Source organism: Eptesicus fuscus, chromosome 9 (genome assembly GCF_027574615.1).
Source record: "Eptesicus fuscus isolate TK198812 chromosome 9, DD_ASM_mEF_20220401, whole genome shotgun sequence".
In the NCBI taxonomy this organism is placed as follows: Eukaryota; Metazoa; Chordata; class Mammalia; order Chiroptera; family Vespertilionidae; genus Eptesicus; species Eptesicus fuscus.
Genome location: NC_072481.1, coordinates 16,996,383 through 17,012,847, shown reverse-complemented (window position 1 = coordinate 17,012,847; position 16,465 = coordinate 16,996,383). Strand labels below are relative to the sequence as shown.

Sequence of the window (16,465 nt, the reverse complement as noted above, 5' to 3'; positions counted from 1 at the left end):
TGACTGTTGGGTGACTCTACTCCTAAGTGGCAACTGAACAACCTAGTCCTTAGCAATGTGCACAAGTTACTTCTCCTTTGCCAAAACAATCACTATATCATGGATGTTTGAATCCAAAATTTCTAAAGTCAAGAACATATAGGTTTATAGCACTTTTTTCCACTTTTTAAAAATCCTCGAGGATATTTTTCCATTGATTTTTAGAGAGAGTGGAAGGGATGGAGGAGAGGGAGAGAGAGAGAAATATTGAAGTGAAAGAGACACATCCATTGGTTGCCTCCCACATGTGCCCTGACTCAGGCTGGGAATCCAACCCATGACCTTTCGGTCAATGGGCCGATGCTCTAACCACTGAGAAAAACTAGCTAGGGCAGGTTTATAGCACTTTTAGTTATGATTTTATCTTATTTTGAGACCATGTTTTTCTAGCAAAAATGTAGTCACTTTATAATGGAAATACAGGATTCACTTGATGATAGGAAGATGTAATCACTATAATCACTGCATTCTAAGATAGCATTATATGACCAGCTGGTGTGGCTCAGCTGGTTGAGCGTTCACCAGGAGATTGCCCATTCGATTCCCAGTCAGGGCACATGCCCTGTTGCTGGCTTGATTCCCAGAAGGGGCAGGAGCAGCTGATCAATGTTTCTCTCTCATGGATGTTTCTAACTCTCTCTCCCTCTCCCTTCATCTCTTTGAAATCAATTAAATAAATAAATAAGATCACAGCATTATATAAGCTATAAATCATTTTTCACATGAATTTCTTTCTTATCTAAGTCAAATGGGAATCAGGATATCACTAAAGGTAACAGCTGGCTAGCCATACATATAATTTATGAACGAGAGCAGACATTCAAATTTACTATGTGTTATTGGGCTATATTCTCAATATGGCATAATAAAAAGTATATTTATTTGATCTTTGTTTCTGGTTCTTGGCACAAAGCTCCTAAAACCCTTGGGATTTCCTAAGTGATAAGGATTTCCTTTTTCATTAATAAAGAGCCCCTTGTGAGCACACCAAGTTTATGCTAATGAGGTGACTTGGGTGGGACTGGTCACCACAGTGACCAAATGATTAGAAGGTTGGAACTTTCGGCCAGACCCAGGGACCTCTCATTTTGGCCTATTTCACGTAAATGAGGTTTCCAAATTGTACAGTTCTGATTGGCCTAAGTCATGCAGTTATGAATGGTTGGTGCAAATGAGGATATTATTTGCATAGTTCTGACTGAACTGGGCAGGTCCCAGTCCCTTGGTAGAAAGACTGAAACCAGCCCTAACCGGTTTGGCTCAGTGGATAGAGCATTGGCCTGCGGACTCAAGGGTCCCAGGTTCGATTCCGATCAAGGGCATGTACCTTGGTTGCGGGCACATCCCCAGTAGGGGGTGTGCAGGAAGCAGCTGATTGATGTTTCTCTCTCATCGATGATTCTAACTCTCTTTCCCTCTCCCTTCCTCTCTGTAAAAAATAAATTAAAAAAAAACAAAAGACTGAAACCAGGGTTTCCCTGCTGTGGTTGACTCAGACAGCATAAACAAGTGGAGGGAGGGGGAGACATAGTGCAGAGTTCAGTCAAGACATTTGCTCTCAATAAACTTACAGGTTAAGGAAAAAATAAATAATAGCATATGCCAGGTTGTTATAAGTACTATAAAGAAAAGTAAATTCAGGTCAGGGCTAGGATAACGGGGTGGGAGTGGGTACCAGTTTATATAGGGTGGTCAGAGAAGACTTCTGACCAGGTGACACTGAGCAAAGATCTTAGAGGAAGTAAAAGATCCAGCCATGTAAGTATCTGGGGGAGAAGCTTTCTAGCAGAAAGACTATCAAGTACAAAGTCCCCAAGGCAAGAGCACTTGGTGTGATGGAGGAACAGAGAGGAAGCCAGTGTGACTAGAGAAAGAGAACAGCAGTGGCCAAAGAGGTAGAGGGGATTTGAATGAAATGAGAAGTCAATGGGTTTTGAGCAGAGTGTCAGAATAACCAGAATTCAAACCCAAGACTAATTTCAATGGCTGTATTCTTTGTTCCACGTTATGTTATCAAAAGGCTGACGCTTAAAGGAAATAGAATGTAGTGACACAGGGCAGGCCTCCATAGCCCAGTGTTCCACTTAGCCCCACCTTGCCTATCTGATACCTCCCTAACTTAATAGCTCCCCACTCTAGATAGGCTGCTGTCCTTGCTCTCTAACTTCCTCCTTTCCCAACTTCCTCCCACCTTTGAGAATATTCCTGTGTACTCACCAGAGTCCAGCAGAGTGACAGGCACTCAGTGGGTATATAGTAATTACTGGTGAACTGAGTTAGCCTTCCTTTTATATCACAACACTTTCTTTAAGGCAGAAGATATGAATGAACAAGAGCTAGCAAGAGTGAGACCTGAACTCTAAACCAGACCTGACCGTTAACTAGGTTTGTGGCACCACTCAAGTCACTTCATGTGCTGGGTCTCTTTTCACCAACTGTATATGATATTCAGGTTGAACTATCACATACTGAGGACTTACTATTTGCCATTGTACTTTTTATCTGTGTGGGTGGATTTGTTTTTCTCATTAAATCTTTACAACTCTGTGAGGATTAAATGATCTCTAAGTACTCCCACTACTGCTCAATGCTAAAATTCAGTAATAACAAAGAAGCTCTTAAAAAATAAAAATAAAATAAAAAGCTCTAGTCCCAGAATGATGCTGTGTAACCAAGGAATTATTTTGCAAGCCAGAATTTGGCTTAGAGAGGCTCCACCAGTGTACAAATGGGACTGGACTGATTATATGCTGCTGGAGAGCAGGGACCACATTCTACTCATTTTTGTATTTGCATAAACACACACGCACACACACACACCCCTCTAGATGACACATAAAGGTAGATCTTACAAAAGTTCAAGGAAACAGATCTCATTTTATTGTATATATATTTTATTGATTTTTTTACAGAGAGGAAGAGAGAGGGATAGAGAGTTAGAAACATCGATGAGAGAGAAACATCGATCAGCTGCCTCTCGCACACCCCCTACTGGGGATGTGCCCGCAAGCAAGGTACATGCCCTTGACCGGAACCTGGGACCCTTGAGTCCGCAGGCCGACGCTCTATCCACTGAGCCAAACCGGTTTCGGCCAGATCTCATTTTATTGACTGTCTTTATAAAGTAGAGCACTCTCCTTAGAAACTATAGAGATGTGTCAAAACATCAAGTTATTAATCATCTATCAAAACTTATTATCCTAGACAGCAATGGGAATTTTATAGAAAAAAAATCTATTAAAAATCAATTGTTATTTCTGTATTCTCATCTGAGAACTTTTTTCATGTAGATTGTTTTTACTTCTTTTGTTGAGCTTACCTGAATTTGTGTGTGTGTGTGTGTGTGTGTGTGTGTGTGTGTGTGTGTTGGGGGAAGGCAGCGGAGTCAGGGAAGTGTGGGAGAGGGAGACATTATAGGATTATTTGCTAGCTAAGCACCAGAATTAATCCAAGCCTCCATCAATTCCTTCTAAATTCCTAAATATTAAGAGATCTTCCTAGCCCGGCTGGCGTGGCTCAGTGGTTGAGCATCAACCTATGAACCAAGCGGTCACGGTTCGATTCCCTGTCAGGACACATGCCCGGGTTGTGGGCTCGATCCCCCGTGTGGGGCGTGCAAGAGACAGTCGATCAATGATTCTCTCTCATCACTGATGTTTCTATCTCTCCCTCCCTCTCTGTTCCTCTATGAAATCAATACAAATATATATATGTATGTGTGTGTGTATGTATGTATATATATAAATATATATTAAAAAGATATCTTTCTAAAAGTTTTTATCAAGATAAATATCACATGATCTTACTCATTTGTGGAATATAATGGACAACATAAACTGATGAACAAAAAAAGAACCAGAGTCATAGAAGCATTGAACAGACTGTCCAACCTATGAGGGAAGGCGGGGGTGGGGAGGTAAGAGATCAACCAAAGGACTTGTATGCATGCAGATGAGCATAACCAATGGACACAGGCATATGCTGAGGGAGGGGGTAGCCGGGGAGAGGTCAATGGAGGAAAAAGGAGATTTATGTAATACTTTAAACAATAAAGAATTTAAATTTTTTTAAAAAGTTTTTATCAAGATTCAAGTATCAGATACCCCAAACTTCAAATTATAAGGACCGTAGTTTACTGGAACCTAAAGAAGCAGAATATTTTGCATACTGCCCTCCATAACCACCCACCATCAGGGATTTATTCAAAAATAGTGTCTCAATGACCCATTTATTTTACATCTAAAAATTGTGTCCCTTAATAAACCTAAAGCACAAAAATAAATAGAATGTTTACATATATACTTCTTTCCACTTGAGTGTATTTAAAATGTCAATAAGTAAAGTGATACTTTTTGAAAAGACGTTTATCAAAATGAATTGAATCTAAAAGGGTTTTCTGGCCGAAACCGGTTTGGCTCAGTGGATAGAGCGTCGGCCTGCGGACTGAAGGGTCCCAGGTTCGATTCCGGTCGAGGGCATGTACCTTGGTTGCGGGCACATCCCCAGTAGGGGGGTGTGCAGGAGGCAGCTGATCGATGTTTCTCTCTCATCGCTGTTTCTAACTCTCTATCCCTCTCTCTTCCTCTCTGTAAAAAATCAATAAAATATATATTTAAAAAAAAAAAAGGGTTTTCTGCTCAACCTGGTTAATAAGAAAACTCTTTTCTAAGCATTCTAGTTCCATGTAAGCAATTTTATTATTTATAAAACTAGGTTTTACCCAGCTGGTGTGGCTCAGTGGTTGAGTATGGATCTATGAACCAGGAGGTCACAGTTCGATTCCTGGTTAGGGCATATCCCTGACTTGCGGGCTCTATCTCCAGTGTGGGACGTGCAGGAGGCAACTGATCAATGATTCTCTCTCATCACTGATGTTTCTATCTCTCCCTTCCTTTTATTGAAATAAATATATATATATATATATATATTTTTTTTTTTTAAACTAGGTTTCAATTTCTCCTATCAATTACCTTTTTTCTTTTTCTTTTTTAAAGGATGTCCTAGCTAAAACTTTTAAAAGACTATAGAGTGAATCAATTTATTTGACATTACAGCTAACATCCACACTAGGAACTACTCTAAATTGAACACCCTTTATGTGCTTTTAGCTGATATCAGCTTTAAGCAGAATCTGAATCTCCATCCAAATCAAAGTCTAGTCATATCGAAAGCATCATCACGGGGGAGGGGGGGAAGGAGGGGAGATCCTCTTCATTTGGCAGACTCTAAATGCTCTAATTTATACTTCAACCAAACAAATACAAATTCAACCAAAAAAACATTACTTACAACAAATGAGAAAATGCTAGCCTATGAGGTGCTTATGAAAATGATGTCATTTTGTGTTTTATTCTGAAAATCAGGTTTACATTGTTTTTATATAGCTTCAGAGAAAATGACCTGACTTTTAAAAATTAACTGTAGGCCCTGGACGAGTAGCTCAATTGGTTAGAGCATCGGCCCGACACACCAAGGTTGCAGGTTCCATCCCTGGTCAGGGCACATACAAGAAGCAACCAATGAATGCATACATAAGTGGAACAACAAAGCAATAGTTCTCTCTCCCTTCATGTCTCTCTCTCTCTCTCTCTCTCTCTCTCTCTCTCTCTCTCTCTCTCTCTCTCTCTCTCTCTCTCTCTGATGCGCGCGCTCTCAAATCTATAAATATTTTTTAAATAAACCACTGTATTATAATAGTAAAGCTCCAGACTAAACTGAAAATGAGTACCAAATATCAAAGGTATAAACTTCCATTTACCATACCAGTGACAGAATATGTAATGGTTAAAAGCAAAGACTGAATTACGACTGCCTATGTGCTATTCCTGGTTCCACCACTTTCTAGCTTCGTGATCCTGGGCAAAAAATTCCACTCCTCTGTGCCTCAGTTTCCTCACCCTAAAAATGAGAGTAACAAGAGAACTTACATGTGGTTGTTGTGAGAATGAAATGAGATAATATGAAGCTAAATTTAGAACAGTGTCTGGCATATAAGAACTCAATTAAAGATGGCTATTATTATCAAACTCAAGAATAAGAAAAATGTACTTGGCAATGATAAAATCAGTTAGGTACATATTGAATGCCAACTATATAGCCATTGCTGTGCCAGGCACTGTAGCTAACTGAAGAGAAACGTACAATGTATGGTCTCTCTATTCCCATAAAACTAATAGTGATCTCTCTAGTTGGAATGACAAGGTCAAAAAGCATTAATTAACTAAAGAATTCAGAACATAACTAAGTGTGAAACTGTGAAAACAAATTGCCTGCAAATTCAAAGAGAAATAAAAGATAGCTAACATTTCCTAAACACTATGTTGCAGGTACTGTTTTAAACACATTACATTTAATCCTTATAGCCGTACAAAGTAGATATTATTATTAACTCCATTTAGTAGATGAAAAATTTAAGAAAAAGAGAGATAAAGTAATATATTACATAGCTTGTAAGAAGCACATCTAGGATTCAAATACAGGTGGCTTGACTCCTGAGCCTGCTCATCTAACTAATAAACTATAGTCGGGCAGGGAACTAAACCAATAATACCATTTACTGAATGGCTACTATGTGCCAGACACTATACTAAGCACTTTCAAACATTTCATTTTAACAACACTATTCATGGTTAAAACAGGATAACAGACAAAAAGGAGAAACAACCTGTTCAAGGTTAACAGTACACAGAGGAGCAGAGACTCAGTCACAGACCTACTGATCCTAAAGCTCATGCTTCCTGATTTCACTGTCTAAAGCAAAGGAAGGCTTAGTTAACAAGTAGCAGGATTTAAGTACAACTAACTATCCAATTTGTATACTTTGAACAGCTAGTAAGGTAGGAAAAGATATTAAAGAAAGAAGAACAAAATGAACAAAAGCCAGTGCTAAGGTATGTTAAGAAGGAAAGCCTGCCTACAGCAAAGGGTACAGAGAAGTAGACAATATGGCTAATTTGGGTTAAGATGACAAGAGAGGGTAAAGGCAAGGAGGAATGTTAAGATCTGATGCAGCAAAAACTAAGAGCCACTTAGGCTCTTGAGAAGGTGAGTGGTATATTGAAACAGGATTTTAGATATACTCCAGATAGCATTATCAGGATGAGCTAGAATGGGAACAGAGACACTGAGAGAATGCTGTTGGAATACAGATGCTGAGATCATGAAAATTTGAGAGGGTGGCAATAACATAAAAAGCAAAGGGCACATATGAAAATAACTTTGAAAGAAAAACCTACAGAGTTCCATGATAATCAGTTTTAAAAGTTCAACTGTTTTTTATTTTTTTAGTAGACAAAATAATATCAATAAATTAGCAATATTAAAGAACAGAAATGCTGTTTTTAACTTCTTCATAGATAACTTAGAGGCTATTATTATTTTTCCTATATTTGCCTCAGCAATACCTGCTCAGACCCTTCATTCCACAACAGGCAGAATCAAGTATTTTCCTTCTGTACCCCACACATACTAACAACAACCCTCTGTACCGGGCAGCCAATCCTAGCTGTACCTGTAACAACCCACACAGTGGCCTCACAGTGACCTGCTGTATTTCAGGGTTGTTATAAAATTAAGTAATATAATGCATGTAAAGAATATTTCATACTGGCTGGCACACAGTATATACCTAAATGTTAGTTAGTAGTGTTATTAATGGTTGACTCCAATGTCCCTTGAGCCCAATTCCCAATCAACAGTTAAACCTTATCAATTCTATCACCAAAGAAACCTCTCCTATCCTTTCCCTCCACTTTATTGTCACAGCCCCTAACTGGTGTCTCTGATCCCAGTGTCTCCCTTCCAATACAATTGACACATTCCTAAAGAATTAAATCCAACTCGCCCTAATTCAGCACTTAAAGCCCTTCATGTTTGGACCCCAACTTACCTTTCCAACCCCATGTTCCACTACTTTCTGAAGTCCGTCACTCTAGCCAAATTAAATCACTTACTTTTCTATAAACAACTCATGCTTTCCCACCACCATCACTTATTCTTTCCTGGAATGCTCTTCCTCTTTACTGTCAAAAGTTCACATCCTGCCCTGGCCGGTTTGGCTCAGTGGATAGAGTGTCAGCCTTTGGACTGAAGGGTCCCAGGTTCGATTCCGGTCAAGGGCATGTACCTTGGTTGCAGGCACATCCCCAGTGGGAGGTGTGCAGGAGGCAGCTGGTCGATGTTTCTCTCTCATCGATGTTTCTAACTCTATCTCTCTCTCTTCCTCTCTGTAAAAAATCAATAAATATATATATATTTTTAAAAAGTTCAAATCCTTTCCAGACCTAGCTCTAATGCCATAATGCCTTCCTAGACCATTCCCAACTGAAAATGATCTCTCTCCCCTGAATACCTACATAATGTTACTTATATCTCTTCTATAATAGTGATCCCTTTCAACTTTATATTTCAGTTATGTACTCCATAGAAACCCTTTTGAAAGAATCCATGCCAGTTCCTATAGTATTTAACACATAGCCTGATACTCAAATGTAGAACGATTTCACAGACATTAAAATGAGATTTCGCCCCAAACAGAAAACTTTCAACCTTGAACCAGAATTTTCTGATCTAACCTGTATTACAGCTCTCTCACAAAGAGAAATTGCAACACAAAGTACTGTATTTCCTAGCCAGTGGTCATATTAATTTTTTTTTAATGCCTGGATTAAACAGGCCACTTACTCTTCTTTCCATTTCAAATCACCCAGTCTCAATCCCTTCCCATCAGTAACTTCCCACTTCTCAAATTGTACATTGTGTATTTAAATTTAAAAGCCAAGTGATAGACTGCTCTTTAATACAGAAAATAATTGTAATTCAGGATCAACTAGTTCTGCCTACTACAGTACAGCCAAGCTCACAAAAACACAGCAAACAAGGATGATCACCATTTTCCCAAGTAAAGTTGCTGCTGCTGACCTCCCGTTTATAAAGCTTTGAGCTGATTTCCAGGCACAAGAAATAGCCAGTATTTGACTCATTCAGATAGTCTCCCGCAGACCCTACTTGCAGGGACGGCGTTTTAAGACAAACAATGACATTCTGAAATCCACCACTGGCTCTACCGTGTCTTACTTATGTGATTGTGGCCAAGTCCCTGAGCTTCTCTGTGTATCAGATGTGTAAACAAATGCCTCATAGGCTTGAAATACGAATATATATGCAAATCTTTTGCTACAAAAGGCAGAATGTCAACAGAAATGTTTTCGGTGAATTCTCTTCGTTAAAACAGAAGTCATCTTACTCCTCAAATACAAGTCACTGTATCTGATTTCCAAATTCATTAAAGGAAGAACTGTTTTAAGTCGCCCAAACACATGCACTCTCCACTTCCCTTAATTGAAAGCTGCTGATTTCCGAGGAGCCGGAGCTGAGCAGAATGTAAACTTAAAGTCTAAATCAGTAAACAACCACCGATGCAAACTGGTCACAGAGGAAAGAGAGGTGGGGGACGCGGGGGCGGGGTGGAGGGAAGCGGATGACAGGAAATACTCGGCTGACCACTGTGCCAAGTCAACTCACTCCTGGATCTCCAGGTGACACACACACACACCCTCCCACCCTGGGGCTGTCAGGACTGCTGTTTTGGCCCCAACACCAGGAGGGCATAACTCTTAAAAGAGACTCGAGCTTCCTTCCAGCGGGGGCTTGGGACCCTTGGGGAGTCCGGGCCTGACAAGACTGGGGGATGACAGCTCGCCATCGCCAGAGTGGAAAGCCCGACACGGTTTCAGGTGTGGCCTTGACCGCAGCCCCAGCCCGGCTCCGCGCCCCAGCAGCCTCACCCAGGCCTGTTCCTGGGATGGCCCCCACACCCCAGCTCGTCCCCCTGCTCACTGGCTTGGCTGATCCGCTGAATATTGCCGCTGCACGTCTGGATGATGCTGCTGAAGTCCCGAAGCGGGGGCCCCGAGGGCCCCGGGTTCCGGTACATGTCTAAGGGACCGTAGGACATGACGAGGAGCTGAGACCGACTCGCCCTGCACGGCGGTCCCACCGGAAGCAGCCACCAAACCGGACCGCAGGCTGACTGAGAAACCGGGAAGAGAAAGGGCGGGGAAGGGGCTGAGGCTGCGTGCGCACTTACCCCACCCCCACGCAGTGCGCATGCGTCTGCCCCGCCCTGCCCCACAATGCGCATGCGCGGCTGGGACTCAAGCCCTTAGAGGCCGGGTTGGAATGCCGGGCGGGGCGATGACGTCACATCGTTGGAGCTGGGATTGGAGGAGCTGGGGGTGCGGTGTTGTTTCTCAGCAAAGCACGGTGACAGAAGGCAAGAATTTTCGATTAGCATAAAATTGTACCAGATGATCTCAGCTTTTCTGTTCTATTCTGAGAATTCAGGCCCAAATATGGGAGTATTAGACAACGTTGAAACTCGGATCCTTAACCAAACTCCTGAAATTCCTCATTCTACTACCATCCTCTATGGCTTTGTTAGTATTTGGAGCACTTTTATGGTTTAAAAATCACTTTCATTTCTCCTTCCACCCCTCTTCTAATCAAAACTATAAAATAATAAGATTTATCGAGCACAAACTATGTGTGAATCATCACTGCAATTCAATTGTTCATAAACTTTCACAGCAAGGGACCATGTTCTAACTATATATATATATATATTTTATGTTTTATTGATTTTTTACAGAGAGGAAGGGAGAGGGATAGAGAGTTAGAAACATCCATGAGAGAGAAACATCGATCAGCTGCCTCCTGCACACTCTCCACTGGGTATGTGCCTGCAACCAAGGCACATGCCCTTGACTGGAATCGAACCTGCGACCCTTGAGTCCGCAGGCCGACGCTCTATCCACTGAGCCAAACTGGTTAGGACTCTAACTATATTTTTACATTAAGAACAGATAATGTACAATTAATTTTTTTAAATGTTGAAGTAAAGTAACTGAACAAAGTAAGCGTAGTTATTTTCCCTTTTACAATTGAGAAAATTAAGACCACAGAGGTTAATTTGACTGCAAAACCCAAACACTAAGCTAACTCCATTGTCATCTCACTACTTTCCTAAAATGCATTCTCATATTCCCAAATTCATTATTCATCTAAATCTCTTCCAAATAGCCTCTTCATCTGTATCCCAAACCAGGGTTTCTTGGAGAACTAGACCCTCAAAATTTTTAAATCATTTCTTTAAATAATTTGTAGTGTATGACCTCTTCCCATAGAAGATGGCATTTTGTGCCCTAGCTGGTTTGGCTCAGTGGATGGAGTTTCGGCCTATGGACTAAAGGGTCTCAGGTTTGATTCCCGTCAGGGGCTCATGCCTGGGTTGTGGGCTCGATCCCCAGTGCAGGACATGCGAGAGGCAGCTGATCAATGATTCTCTCTTATCATTGATGTTTCTCTCTCTCTCTTCCTCTCCCTTCTTCTCTGAATTACCACTATACAGGGTGGGGCAAAAGTAGGTTTACAGTTGTTTGTATGGAAAATAATACAATAATTAGTAAATAATAAAACTTAAGAAAAATAAGATGGCATTTTGTAAGCTTGTGGTAAGTGGAAAGACATGGGTGGGATTTTGACTACGGAGCTCCAGATAGGGAGAAGTGAAGGGGAACTGGTAGTGTTTGTTTCCTGTGTTCACCCACCCCACCCCACCCCAGCCTGCTTTACAATCTCTGGGGAATGGTAAAGAGAGGAAGCTGCTTGCTGGAGGGTACCCCAAATGGGTGAATACATTCAGCCTTAGAGCTTTTGCGAGCTAGTCTATCTCTATTTTTTTAAAATATATTTTTATTGATTTCAGAGAGGAAGGGAGAGAGTGAGAGAGAGAGAAACATCAATGATGAGAATCATTGATTGGTTGCCTCCTGCATGCTCCCTACTGGAGCTTGAGCTCACAACCCGGGCATGTGCCCTTGACTGGAATCAAACCCGGAACCCTTCAGTCCACAGGCTGATGCTCTATCCACTAAGCCAAACCAGCTAGGGTTATCTGTATTTTTGTTGGAACATTTATAAGAGCATTTCTTTCTCTATAGAAAGAGACAAATAACATTTGGGGCTCTCACTCTGGTTAAAGCCCTACCATTTCCTAGAGAACCCATGGTTTTATGTCATCTTATAGTAAATTGTACTTTTTTAAAACTATAAGAGTCTTTAGAATGTTTTCATTTACATTTTACTCTGTAAAGTGAAGTAAAGTTATTTTTCTCTCAGCCATGGAAGACACTAGTTGTTGTTGTTGTTGTTCCATCTAAACGTAAAAGTGGGCCCTAGCTGGTTTGGCTCAGTGGATAGAACATCAGCCTGTGGAAGGGTCAAGGGCACATGCCTCAGTTGCAGGCTCAATCCCTAGCCTGGGCCCTGGTCGGAGTGCTCATAGTGCATGTGGGAGGCAATCAGTCATTGTGTCTGTCTCTCTCACAGACACATCAATGTTTCTCTCGTCTCTCTCCCTCCCTTCCACTCTCTCTCAAATCAATGGAAAAATATCCCCAGGTGAGAATTAACAAAAAATAAAATAAAATAATAAAATAAAATAAAAAGTGGTTATTGCCCTGGCTGAGTAGCTCAATTGGTTAGAGAATCATCCCCATACACCGAGGTTGTAAGTTTGATCCCCAGTCAGGGCACATACAAGAAGCAACCAATGAATGCCTAAGTAAGTGGAACAACAAATCAGTGTTTCTCTCTCTCCCTCCCTTCCTCTCTCTTTAAAATCAAATTTTGTAAAAAGAAAAGAAAGGATAGCACAGGACACAGATGGATAGCCACTTTTTATTTGATTTGATTTTTAGAATGGAAGAGGAAGTTGCTTCTGTGTGTGCCCTAACCATCTGCAACCTCTTTTTCTCAGTGTGGTGCTCTAACCAACTGAGCTCCCTGGCCAGAGCCTTATGTATTCTTTCATAGCAATACATTTTTACCTTGCAAATACTAGATGTCAAATTTATACATGAATAATAAAAAATAGTCACAGTTTCTTAAATGCTTACTCAGGCGATGTGAACAAATTTTACAAACATTTATCAGTAATCCCCAAGATAAAGCCCATGAGATAAAGACCACGTGTGGTCTGACAAAGTTAGGTTTATTAACTTAATGCTGTAAGGGAGACTGCACACCAGAGGAATCTTGGAGCATCACCCCAAGCACGGGGAGAGATAGTTATTCTACGATTTGGGGGGGAAATGAGTGTAGGTAAAATTTAAAGGAATTGTTTCGATACAGCCTCAAAGCACACCAGGCTATTTGTAAAGATATTCTCATCAGGCCTGAGCTGATAAGAGGACTCGAGATCTGTTTCCTTGGAAACTACAAGGTGAAGATAAATGTGGAATGTTGTATCTGGAAACCCCTTATCTGAAGCTTTGCACCTGGGTTGGAAATTGAGGTTGCTTCTCTGTGTTAAAATAATTCAGATCCTATAGGCAAGAATGTTCCATTCTGCCTGATATTTCAATTTGCAAGTTTTCTTGAACTTTGTGATTTTAAAGAATAAGTAGCATTATGTCCTTTTGTGAATTGATAAAAACAGTTTTTATGGTTGGCACCCATCAAGATGAGATTAGCTCCTTGGTTACAGATAAGGAAACTGGTTCTCTCTAGAGGTTCTAGGTACTTGCCCAATGTCACACAGCTATTATGTTGTAGAGCTGATTCATACATATTCTATGGCTCCACAATTCTACTCCTAACTATAAAGTCAACAGATATGCATGCATATGTGTTTCAAAAACCAAGTATAGGAAGGTTCAAAATAGCATTTTTTTAGGATTAAGCAGTACTTTTCTGTATTAACTGCTGTTATAATTGACATACAAAAGAATGCACAGATATTAAGTGTTCAGAGAATTTTTATTTATTTATTTATTTTTAATTTTATTTTAATGAATCTTTATTGTTCAGATTACAATTGTTTCTCCTTTTTCCCCACATATCTCCCCACCACCCAGTTCCTACCCTCCCTCTTCCCTTACCTCCCCCCGCGCTGTCCTTATCCATAGGTGTATGATTTTTGTCCAGTCTCTTCCCATACTCCCCACACAGACACCCCTTTTCCCCCTGAGAATTATCAATCCACTCCCATTCTATGCCTCTGATTCTATTAAGTTCACCAGTTTATTCTGTTCCTCAGATTTTTAATTCACTTGACTTTTAGATTCACTTGTTGATAGATATGTATTTGTTGTTCATAATTTTTATCTTTCTTCTTCTTTTTCCTCTTTTTAAAGAATACCTTTCAGCATTTCATATAATGCTGGTTTGGTGGTGATGAACTCCTTTAGCTTTTTCTTATCTGTGAAGCTCTTTATCTGCCCTTCAATTCTGAATGATAACTTTGCTGGGTAGAGTAGTCTTGGTTGTAGGTTCTTGCTATTCATCACTTTGAATATTTCTTGCCACTCCCGTCTGGCCTGCATGGTTTCTGTTGAGAAATTAGCTGATAATCGTATGGGAGCTCCCTTGTAGATAACTAACTGTTTTTCTCTTGCTGCTCGTAAGATTCTCTCTTTGTCTTTTGCTCTTGGCATTTTAATTATGATGTGTCTTGGTGTGGTCCTCTTTGGATCCCTTTTGTTTGGGGTTCTGTGCGCTTCCTGGACTCGTAAGTCTATTTATTTCATCAGGTGGTGGTAGTTTTCGTTCATTATTTCTTCAAATAGGTTTTCAGCATCTTGCTCTCTCTCTTCTTCTGGTACCCCCATAATTCTGATGTTGGTTCGCTTGAAGTTGTCCCAGAGACTTCTTACACTATCTTCAACTTTCTGAATTCTCTTCTCTTCCTGCTTCTCTGGAGGAGTGTCCTTGGCCTCTTTGTATTCCAAATCTTTGAGTTGATTCTTGCAATCCTCTAGTCTGGTTTTGGGTCTCTGTATAATATTTTTTATCTCAGTCAGTGTATGTTTAATTTCTAGTTGGTCCTTTTTCATATCCTCAAGGGTCTCATTGAATTTATCGGCCTTTTCCATGAAATTCTTGAAAAACCTTATAACCGTGGTTTTGAACTCTATGTCCAGTCGCTTATTCTCCTCCATTTCTTTGGTTTGTGATCTGTTTCCTTGCCTTCTCATATTCTCTGCTTCCCTGAGTTGGTAGGGTAGTTTTGTCTACTAGGTGTCCTATTGGTTCAACGGGTCAGCCTCCCAGTTACTTGAGGTGGACACTCTTGGTGTACCCTTGTGTACTGTGTGTTCCCCAGCAGGAGCTACAGCAAGGGCTAGTTTTCTCCTCCTTTGCTTGGGCGGTTTTGGAGCAGTCTGGAGCTGTAGTTGGTTAAGCTGCCCCTGAACAGGCCATTTATATGCAAAAGCCGCTGTGTGGAGCCTGGGCGGGTTTGTAGAATGTGCGGGGCGGGGCCTCAGGGCGGGGCGGGGTCTCAGGGCGTCACTAGGCTAGGGCGTGGCCAACGGCAATGGCTGCCGTCAGCCGTCTTTGCCTTTCCCGTTTCCAAGTCCCTGCGCCCCGCGCACCAGCGCAGTAAACAATGATTGCTGGGCGCACCTCTGCAAAAAAGTCACTCTCACTTTCCGACCCGATGGCCGAGAGTCCAGCTTCTCCCCGTAGGCGTCTGGGTCCCCCGCGTGTCCCCAGAAAATGGATTTCAGAGTGATCGGGAGCTTGTCTCCCTGCGGGTTGAAGAAAAGCCGCGCACCCAGCCGCCAGCCGCCCGCCGCCGGCCCGATTCGCGTGCCTCCGTACCTCAGCTTTTCAGCGATTGTGCTTCTTTCTCTTCTTAGTTGTAAATCTTCCACTCAGCCAGCTTTCCCGTGGTTCTGGGTGGTAGACGTTTTTGTCTTTTAGTTGTGTTTTTGAAATTGTTGTGTGAGGCAGCAGATTAGTTGTTTAGCTATGCCGCCATCTTGGTTCCTCTCAAGTCGAGAATTTTTGACACTTGTATGTACCCATGTTACCACCACCCAAACCAAGATATAGAAAATATTCATCATCACCCCAGAAAGTTTCTTTGAGTTATGCTCCTTTCTAATCAATTCCACTTATCCCCAGAAATCACTTTTTTATTTTTATCTTACACATTAGTTTTGCCTGTTCTTGGACTTCATAGTGATGCAATCATATTTCATGTACAAAAAGAGTTTGGCTTGTTTCAGTTTACATACTTTTGAGATTTATCTATGATGTTGCATATATCAGTGGTTTGGATATCCTATATAATAAAAAGGTAATATGCAAATAGACTGAACGGCAGAACAACTGAACAACCAATCAAAGTGTAATATGGTAATGATATGCTAAGGTTGCTCAACCATCCGCTATGACGAGCACTGACCACCAGGGGGCAGTTGCTCTGACCGGTAGATTAGCTTGCTGCTGGGGTCCAGCCGATTAGGGGCTGAGCGAGATGGGCCAGACATGCCCTGGAGCCCTCCTACGGTCCCTCTCCAGCCCAATTGTGCACCGATGGGGTCCCTCAGCTTGGCCTGCATCCTCTTGCAACCCGGGA

At 41.4% G+C, this 16,465-nt stretch overlaps 1 protein-coding gene across 1 annotated transcript in view; it reads right to left on the bottom strand.

Moving 5' to 3' along the window:
• The window catches only part of STX12 (syntaxin 12), a 32,357-nt gene extending 22,262 nt beyond the window's left edge, over positions 1 to 10,095 (bottom strand). Inside the window, exon 1 of the mRNA XM_008148003.3 lies at positions 9,877 to 10,095. Coding sequence (XP_008146225.1) covers positions 9,877 to 9,994 — 118 coding nt within the window. The 5' untranslated portion in view covers positions 9,995 to 10,095. The remainder of the gene's footprint in view (positions 1 to 9,876) is intronic.
• Positions 10,096 to 16,465: the final 6,370 nt, after the last annotated feature.